Source organism: Triticum aestivum, chromosome 7D, assembly GCF_018294505.1.
Source record: "Triticum aestivum cultivar Chinese Spring chromosome 7D, IWGSC CS RefSeq v2.1, whole genome shotgun sequence".
Lineage (NCBI taxonomy): Eukaryota > Viridiplantae > Streptophyta > Magnoliopsida > Poales > Poaceae > Triticum > Triticum aestivum.
In genome coordinates this window covers 134,117,114-134,126,729 of record NC_057814.1, presented here as the reverse complement: position 1 = coordinate 134,126,729, position 9,616 = coordinate 134,117,114, and the positions used below count along the sequence as shown (strand labels likewise).

The following is a 9,616-nucleotide window of genomic DNA, read 5'->3' as shown; positions in this document are numbered from 1 at the left end:
TTATTCTGACTACATCATGTCACCATACCTCGTGCATAACTCTGTTTGTCATGAACTTAGTACGTAGAGAGGCAAGCATAGAAGTGCTCTCGAAGTGGAGTAATAGTAGTAGATGCAGCAAGGAGTCGGTCTATTTGTCACGGACATGATGCCTATATACATGATCACTGCCATGAATAACGTCATAGCTATGCGTTTTTCTATCAATTGCCCAACTGTAATTTGTCTACCCACCGTATGATATTTATTCGAGAGATAAGCCTCTAGTGAAAACTATGGCCCCGGGTCTATCTTTATCATATTACTAAAACCAGAAATACCTTGCTGCAATTTATTTACTTTTCTTTTGTTTTGCAATTTATCTATCTACCACTACTAGATTTCATCCTTGCAAATAACGAGTTCAAGGGGATTGACAACCCTCTTGCCCGCGCTGGGTGCAAGTATTTGCTCTTGTGTATGCAGGTATTGTTCATTAAGATTTGTGTGGTTCTCCTATTGGTTCGATAACCTTGGTTCTCACAGAGGGAAATACTTATCAGCTATTATATTGCTTCACCCTTCCTCTTCGGGGAAAATCCCAACGTAGCTCACAAGTAGCAGTACTCACCACATTGTCTCCCGACCAGGTGGGTCGGGCCGAGGACCCCCATGGCGGTTCACTAATGGGCCTCCTCGGGTAGCCCATGACACATACAAGGAAGATTCCACAAGACTTGATGCACAAGACGAGGACTCTTCCAAACCCTAAGCCTCTGAAGCATTCTATAAGCCGAGGCTAGGCTGGTCAATAGAGAATCTCATTCATTAGAAAAATCTCGAGGTAGATACCTATACACTGTATTATCCCCATATCATACAATCAAAAATAGGACGTAGGGTATTACCTCTTCTAGAGAGCCCAAACATGGGTAGAATCTTGTGACCATGTTACCATCGCTCCAAGACACCTAGCTTAGGACCCCTAGAACAAGATATGCCGGATTTAGCACGACAGTCGGGGGTAGTGGGAAACACTTTGCCGACGAGGGTGCCCGAGCGACATAGTTCCGATCGATTCTGCGACGGCAGGCCATCCTGGCCGTGCTCGATTTCCTGTGTGACATGTGAGAGAGGGGAGGACATGATGCGAGTGAAGAGTGAGCCGGGGGGCCTTTATAGCCGTGGCATGGTTGTTGTGGCCATGGCGCTGCCGCGGATAAGCTCGGACGAGTTGTGGTGCCCCTGGCCTCTGCCAGGCCTTAGTGAGGGCTGGGGGGGGGGGGGGCTGGTGAGTGCTTGCGAGCTTGTGGCCGGGTCATCCGGGTTGTGAAGGAATACGATGACTGCGGCGCGTCATAGGTGAGCAGCGCCGCGTCTTCCCGCAAATCTAGGGGGCCTGGTCATAGGGCGTCGAGGGGGTTCGCAGAGAGTTGCGTGTGGCCTCCTGTGAGCGATGGCGAGCAGGGGATGGTGGAACGCGACAAAGCCATCGGGTCAGTGGCACGCTGGCTTGCAGAGCTCGCTCTCTGCATGCCAGTGGCGTGATCACCACGATGCCGAGGGCCCTGGCTCATTTTTGGTGCTTAGCACCGTGTCTAACGTGTGAGGCGTGCAGAGTAGGTCCTAGGAGTGGTCGCCATGTGTCCCCAGGTGCACTGAACTGCATTCTGCAAGCCCAAACAGTTTGCTATGGCAAACTTTGACGGCAGCTACAAAGCAAACTAGGTAAGGGTCTGTTTTGTGGGTGATGTCTAGGGGTCAATTTTCAGGCAGTTTGGACCCATATGCAGGGTACTTGTTGTACAACTCATGATTGAGTCCAGAAACTGAAAGAAGAGGGTGTGCTCAAAAGAAAAAGCTCCTGGGTGGGTTAGTGGCATTTCTAGTTTAGCTGGACCCAAATAATTTATGCAAATTTATTGGGAATTTTAGAGCAAGAGAAAAATTAGTTACTTCACAACTCAAGGGTATTTGAAAAGCTCACTTTTTTAGAAAAAGAAAAACTTGGGTGAGGTAGCTAGGTCAGATGGTTAGGGTTGGTGATAACGAAAGTATGTTATGTGAGTTATGTTTTTGATTTGGCCAAGTGCAAGAAAATCAGTGCAAAAAAGATCCAAACCAAATCTCAGAAAAGAAACTCCAACTTGATCTTGAAAAAGAAGGGCCAAATTTCAAGGTGTTACAATCTCCTTCATTCTTCGCCCGGATCATGCCGGCATCTTCCGCTGGAGGTCCATCCAGTGGCAGAGCTAGGGGGTGGAGGGGTGGGCCACGACCCAACCTGGGTTGCAAGGTTGAAAAAAATGATAAAATAATATGGGCAGTTCTCACTGTTGGCCACCCTGACCCAGTGAGCTAGCTCCGCTACCGGGCCCATCTCGTGGAACTTCAGTACCTCCTCGGCCTACAAGCGACAATTCATGGATTTGGCACCCTTGCCATTGAGGTTTGCTGGGAAGACCCCCCCCCCCCCCTCCCAAATGTCGCTTCTTCATGTGGTTGCAGCTCCACCGTCGTCTGTCCACTTTGGATCATTTTCAGTTGTTCAACGGCATGGTATTCCTAATGCTTATTTTTGCATGACCTGCAATAGGAACCTCGAGACCCCATGCACCTTTCTGGTCATTGTCCTTGTTGGGCCATGATCTGGCAAGAGTTTGTAGCGGCTACTAGATACCCGAACATCACCCTAGTTGCTTGGGTTCGCTTGACGGAACTGCCTGATGCGATCGGATGGGCGTTCAACCTCCTCCGGGCTCATCGCCTCTGGAATCGCCATGCCTCTTTGGGAGATCTAGCGTGAGCATAATTGTATAATTTTTTAGTACCTGTCACGCCCTCTCTGGGCGATCATGTGGTAAATTGTTGTCGATGCGCAACTTTGGGTTTTGGCGGGTGCTAGCCACCTTGTTTTGAGCGTGTAGTCACCCCCCCCCCCCCCCCCCCCCCCCAAAAAAAATCATGTACAGTATTTTTTCTATCCTAATTAATGAATATCAAGACCTTTGCCGCTGGACTTCAATCTAATAGAAAAGGGGAAAAAAATGCAGCGCCAAAAGCCAAAGATAAAATCAATTGGTGGGACTGAAGTAAGTATAGAAGAGTAGAAGTGCCAATTTCTTCTGTGTATTGCCTATTGCTTTTTCTTCGTGCATACTGCAATCCTATTTTGTTTGACACCAAGAAAACCACAGAGCATGAGACAAACAATCTACCCCGTTTGTGTTTGTCACCAAGAAAATCAGAAAGAATGAGATAGACAAACGGCCATCTCATATGGCTGTTCCCAAGAATACTACACCTACAAACTGATGAAACAGCTACTGTTCTTACAGGTAAACACAGAGGCTAAACACAAAAATTTCACGGAACAGCAAGCAACAACCATACATCGGTACTCTGCATTCATGCCCATTCACCACTAAATCAGTTCATCACGTCGGACTGAGGAAATCAACAGAGTTCTTGATCAATTTCATCGGGCATATTGAATTTCCGTTCCATTTGTCATGTCTTATATGGCTGTTCTGACAAAGTAACACAGAAGATCAACACGACGTAACAAACAATACATTCACCACAAATCAAGTAATCACGTCACACTTCAGGAAATCAACAAGTTCTTGACCATTTCTAAAAAATAAGCTCAGGACCAGTTTCACTACCAAATCAGTTAATTACCTCAAACTAGAGGAAATCAACAAAGTTTAATCACGAATTTTCACCAGCAAAGTAGTTCATCATACGTTTTTATTCTTGTTGGAAAATCGACAGAGTTAAGACTTAAGGATCAACTTCTCCACCAAAGTACAGTTGATAATATCAAGAAGTAAACACATACTGTAGGATAAACACAAAACATTCAGGAACCACCAAAACAAAGAAACACCTATCTCATGTGACTGTTCACGCAAGAACCCGTAAGCACAAACTGGAACAGATGCAGTTCTTACACGAAGTTAAACTCAAGGATAAGCACAAAATAATCACGCAACAGCATGCAAAAATCATCGACCCGTAACTGGCCGTTCACCAACTCCATGACGTCAAACTAGAGGATAGGCATGAATGCCCAGCTTTTTACAGAAAGCTTAAAGCAATAGAGATCAAGAAGGAGGAAAGATAGACAGGCGAAAGTAGCTTAAGACAATCAAAAGTAGTTCATCAGGCAAAACTCGAGGAAATCAGTAAAGTTCATGACCAATTTGACCACCAAAACTGTAGAAATCAGTAAAGGAAAAAAAATGCAGCACCGAAAGCCAAAGATAAAACCAATTGGTGTGACTGAACCAAGTATAGAGTAAAAGGGAGGCGGATTTGTGGTCTATGGGGACATCTACATCCTATATGAAAAAAATTAGTAATTCAACAAAAAGTTAAAAATTCCTAAAAAATATTTTTGAAATAAACTTGACCTTCTATTGTACTCGTGATAAAAAATCCACACAAAAAAATCTCCCTTTGACTTCTTTTCAAAAAAGACAAATTTTTGGCTAAAATAGTGTGAATAGTTACCTATAATAGCAAATAATTTTTGTCTTTTTTTGCTGTGAGGTCAACTTTTGTTTTTTTCATGAAAATTTATATACTAGTGCAAAAATAAGTCAAGTGTTTTGTCAAAATAGTTCTTATCTATTTTGACTTTTTATTAAAATATTAAAAAAAATCCCCATATAGGGTGCATATAGAACCAGGAACATAAGTGTATTTCCCAGAGTAAAAGTGCCAATTTCTTGTGTGTATTGTATTGCTTTTCGTTGTGCATACTGCAATTCCATTTTGTATGTCACCAAGAAAATCACAAAGCATGAGACAAACAATCTATTCCGATTGTGTTTGTCACCAAGAAAATCACAAAGCATGAGATAAACAATCATATGGCTGTTCGCAAGAATACTATACATACAAACTGAAACAGCTACTGTTCTTACAGGTAAACACAGAGGATAAACACAAAACGAAATTTTCACGGAACAGCAAGCAACAACCATGAGTAACTGCCCCTTCACCACTAATTCAGTTCATCACGTCGAACTGAGGAAATCAACAGAGTTCCTACCAATTTCGTCCTGCATACTGAAACTCCGTTACTGTCCTACAACCACAAACACGAACAGTTACTGTTCTGACAAAGTAACACAGAAGATAAACACCACGTAACAGAATTAAAAAAAAAAAACACCACGTAACAGCAAGCAAAAATCATCAACCAGTAACTGCCCGTTCACCAACTCCATGACGTCAAACTCGAGGAGATCAGTCAAATTTTCAGAGAGTAGGCATGAATGCCCAGCTTTTTACAGAAAGCTTAAAGCAATACAGATCAAGGACGAGAAAAGATAGACAGGCGAGACTAGCTTAAGACAATCAAAGTCGTTCATCAAGCCAAACTTCAGACAATCAACACAGTTCATGATCGATTTCACCACAAATTTAGTCTTGAGAAAACAAGGCTTCATGACCAATTTCACCACCAAATCAGTTCATCAGATGCCAAACTTGAGAAAATCAACAGAATTTCATGACCAATTTCACGGCCAAAGCAAGTTCATCATACGCCGAACTAGAGGAAACTGAGAGAGTTCGCGGCCAACTTCGCCTACTCGATCCAAGACAATCAACGAAGCAAAACAAGGAAGAAAGACACCAAACATGACCACATCAGACATCACCAAGGCGTCTCTCACACTCTCGCGCCGGCCATCCTCCATGAGCTCTTCCTACTCGACCTTGACATGGAAGATGTCCTTGCGCTCCTCCTCCTTGACCTTGAGCAGGGTGACCCAGAGCACGCCATTCTTCATCTCGGCCTTGATCTTGTCCATCTTGTACGCGTCAGCAGCGGGCATCTCGATGCGGCGGTTGTACCTCGGCACCGCGGAGTCGTCGTCGCCGTCCCAGGGCTGCTTCTCGCCCTCGCCCTTGATCATCAGGATGTTCTTGTCCGCGCGCACCTTCACGTGCTCCTTGGTCAGCCCCGGCATCGGCACCTTGAGGAACACCGCGTCGTCGTCCTCCTTGGCCACCCACCGTCCGAGCCGCGACGCCCCAGCACCAGCAGTGGAGGAGAGGCCGGTCTGAGACGCGATGTCCTCCATGAGAGACAGCAGACGGGCCATGCTGGTCGGCGCGCCGAGCGGGTCGAGCACGTCTGCAGAATCAACATCAAGGACGGCAAAAGCAGATCAGAACACTGATTTGACTCATGATGGTAGATGCTTCGGAACGAACGCAAAGAAACGGGGAACCACCGATGGGGAAGCACAGCATACCCTGCGAGAAGAAGCTGGGGATGACGAGGTCGCGGGCGCTGTAGTCGTCGTCGTCGTCGTAGCGACTGACCTCCTTGGCCTGGGTGTTGTACGGTCGGCGGGCGGCGGTGACGGCGGGGGAGTCGAGCGAGCAGAAGGCCAAGGGAGTACCGGACTTGAGGCGTCCGGCCGGCGCGATATCCTTGCCCTTGCAAGCGACGGCGGAGGCCATGGTCTCTCTTCTCTCTTTCTCCTGTCTCTCTCTCTCTTCTTTCCCTCTCTTCTCTCTCTCTCTCTCTGCGGTGATGATTTTGGATTCTTGTGGTGAGCGAGAGGGGGTGGGAAATGGTGGGGGGTTTTGTATAGGAGGAGCGGGAAAGCTTTCTTGGGGGAGGGGATGCTGAACTGGGTTTAGAAGGATCCGGAGAGATCGATTGGGGTCTCGAGTATTCCCGAACGATCGGGAGACCACCGTTCTAAGATTCGTGCTGCTTGATGTAGTACGATCGGAGGCCATGGATTCGCAAGGCAAGAGAAGTTGCACTATGTCGTGTAATTTGCTTTCTCTGGTCTGCTTGGCGGTTGGCAATAAAGCAATCAGCACCAAAATAAATTCTGTATAATTCTTGTATTACTCAATCAGGTATTCTCTAGTCCAGACCCAAGCCATAGTGCAGTTCAGCCTTGAGACCCGGAAAATATGCCAACGCGTGACTATCAACACCATTTGCTTGAGAACGAAAAAAATGGCAAATGTACATATTGTGAAAATTCAGGAAATCAACCAAACATGCTTTGACGTCGAGACATACATGGCTTTATTTAATGAGCTGTCATAGAATCCAATTTTCTTTGAAATAAACTTTTTGGTGTTTAAAGTGTAGAGTTTATAACCATGTTCCAAAAACTTCATGCCATCGGGCATCACACATTTTAGTGGACTCCTTACTCATAATGTATTATTATGATTATGATTATGATTATTATATTATTATTATTAGAAAAATTGGGGGCACTTCGCTGCGTGGTTAGTGTTGTTAGAATTTCGTAAGTAAAATTAGTTGGTTTGGTGTGCGAGGAGGCGATGTAGTTTCTTTTTGTAATGCGGTACCGTGATGGCCTCTTTTTGAAGGTATAATTTTCTGTTATCTGCAAATTAACCCACATGTATGCGGAAAAGTTTCTTGGAGTATTGACCACATGTATTATATTTGTGTTATAGGGTCCGCATATTGGTATTTTTTTGTCAGGTGATGAGAGGGGGCGAGACTATGTATTTTTATAAGTTGGATTGCACCTTTCCTCCCTTGTGCATCGGCGTTGGCCACAATTGGCCCCAACGCGAGAGATCTAGGAGCCCGGTTCCTGAGGGGGAGCTCCGTCAGGCAACATTAGCCATGATGGCTAGGGGTGCTCCGGCCTCACTGCTGGCTAGGCTCATGGAGAGGGTTTCGTTGGAGCCTAGCCAAGATGCGCCAGTGTCGCTATCCTCCCTAGTTGCGCCCGAAATCCCTCCCATGGAGACTTGGCAGGCTGGGCTATCTGCATCCTCCATCACTCACCGGTGATGGATGACATGGAGTGTAGGCTTCGACTCATGACGGTGGTTTATGTGGGTTGTGCAAGGCCACCGGTCTCATGCTCCGAGGCGACCGATGCAATTTTTGTGCGGCTCAACATCCCAAGGAATCAGTTCTCAATTCACCGTTTCTATCTGGAGGATTTCTTGATGGTGTTTTCCTCCTAGAGCTCCGCAATACGCCCATTGGGGCAAACCCTGTTGAGCGTGTGAGGTTCAAGCTTTTCATCAAACCATGGATGCGTCAAGCCCAATGCACGTCCAACCTCATGTGTGTTCAACGCGATTATTGTGCAACTCAACATCCCTAGACACCAGTTCTCAGTTCATCGTTTCAACCTTCGAGGATTTCGTGATTGTGTTTTCCTCTCCAGTGCTCCACAGTATGGCCATTGGGGCAAACCCTATTGAGCATGCAGGGTTCAAACAATTCACAAACCATGGTTGCGTCAAGCCCAAGCCATATCCAAGCTCAAGCATGTTCATGTGGATATCATGATTGAGGGTATCGCCTCCCATTGGTTGGTCACGTGAGATGGCTGAAGAGATTTTGGGCTCGTCTTGTCTGATCGAAAGGTTGGCTCCAAAAACTGCCAGCCGCGAAGATTTGTCCTTGTTCAAGATCAGTGCATGGTGTGTGGATCCTGAGGTGGTTCTTGTCGACAAGCTTCTTTGGGTGCTGGAGCCACAAAAGGATCCGGTGGCTAGTCGCGCTATGTTTCGTCAACTACCGCAATACTCTTCCATCATCCATGGGCGGCTCAATGAGTTTTCTGCCCAGACAACTGGCGTCTGCCTTCTAGGTTTGATGGACGCGGCCATAGTGATCTGCCAGATGATTCTGGCAATTTCTACAGTGACGGAGATCTAGAGGTGATACCTCGGACTTGCGGTGTTCACGACGCTCGTCGTGGTGACCGAAACTCCATGGGAGTTGGCGGCGTCACTAGTACTGGCCATTCCTGTCGACAAGCTTTGGTGGGTCGTTTGGGGTAATCGGATTGGGGAATTCTATCGATGGACCGCGGTCTGCACATGTCCTGCAAGTGCACATTGTTTGGTTGCAGCTTTCTTGAAGTAAGAGTATCGATCCCATAGGGAGCACAAGAAGTGATCTTTGCCTCTTGAGGGGTTTATTGCGATGTGCATGCAAGTTGAATAAGGTCCGAAAGAGAATACTAATGTTGAAATACTATGAATGTTTGGTTACTTGAAGTAAAAGTTCAAGAATAAAATAAAAGAACGGGAGAGAAAATGAAATAGTTGAAATCAACAATAAGGTTAAGGTGTCCTCCGCAAGCCTGGATTCACCACTAGTATGTATCTAACATAATTATGTGAATGCATAATTCTAGGTTCAGATTACTAAGCCACCTCACATTGTTTCTATGAGTGGGCAGAGCCTGGTACAACATACATGCATACATGTGTAGCAATGTTTCACATACACCACCATCATTCCTTATCACACTCAGGTTACGTCAATGATGATTGGGTATCTCCCCGTGGAGGCGGCCAACGGGTGGTCTCTATAAGTCCCATATCAGTTGCTCTGGAAAGAATGGAAGCAACTATTGTCACCACTTATACTTCTGTGAATCCACCATCACAACTACAGTACTATCCTTCACATTCTTAAGGCAATAAGTTGAGTGGTTGATTTCACACAACATTCATGAAGAACATAAACATAAACATGCAGTAGAAGATCTTGTATCCTATTGGTGCTCAACACCTAAACATAACAGGGTTCCTCCCTATCCCGAGAACTAGGGGATTTACGCAGACATAGAGACAACAAGCA

The 9,616-nt window shown here is 45.8% G+C and overlaps 1 protein-coding gene across 1 annotated transcript; it reads right to left on the bottom strand.

Moving 5' to 3' along the window:
* Positions 1–5,373: 5,373 nt before the first annotated feature.
* Positions 5,374–6,609, bottom strand: LOC123169068 (26.2 kDa heat shock protein, mitochondrial). The gene is made up of 2 exons (XM_044586914.1): positions 6,255–6,609; positions 5,374–6,133 (listed from the first exon to the last, which is right to left on the bottom strand). The coding sequence occupies exons 1-2, from the start codon at positions 6,463–6,465 to the stop codon at positions 5,703–5,705; spliced, it is 642 nt and encodes a 213-aa protein (XP_044442849.1). The 5' UTR covers positions 6,466–6,609; the 3' UTR covers positions 5,374–5,702.
* Between the last annotated feature and the right edge of the window lie 3,007 nt (positions 6,610–9,616).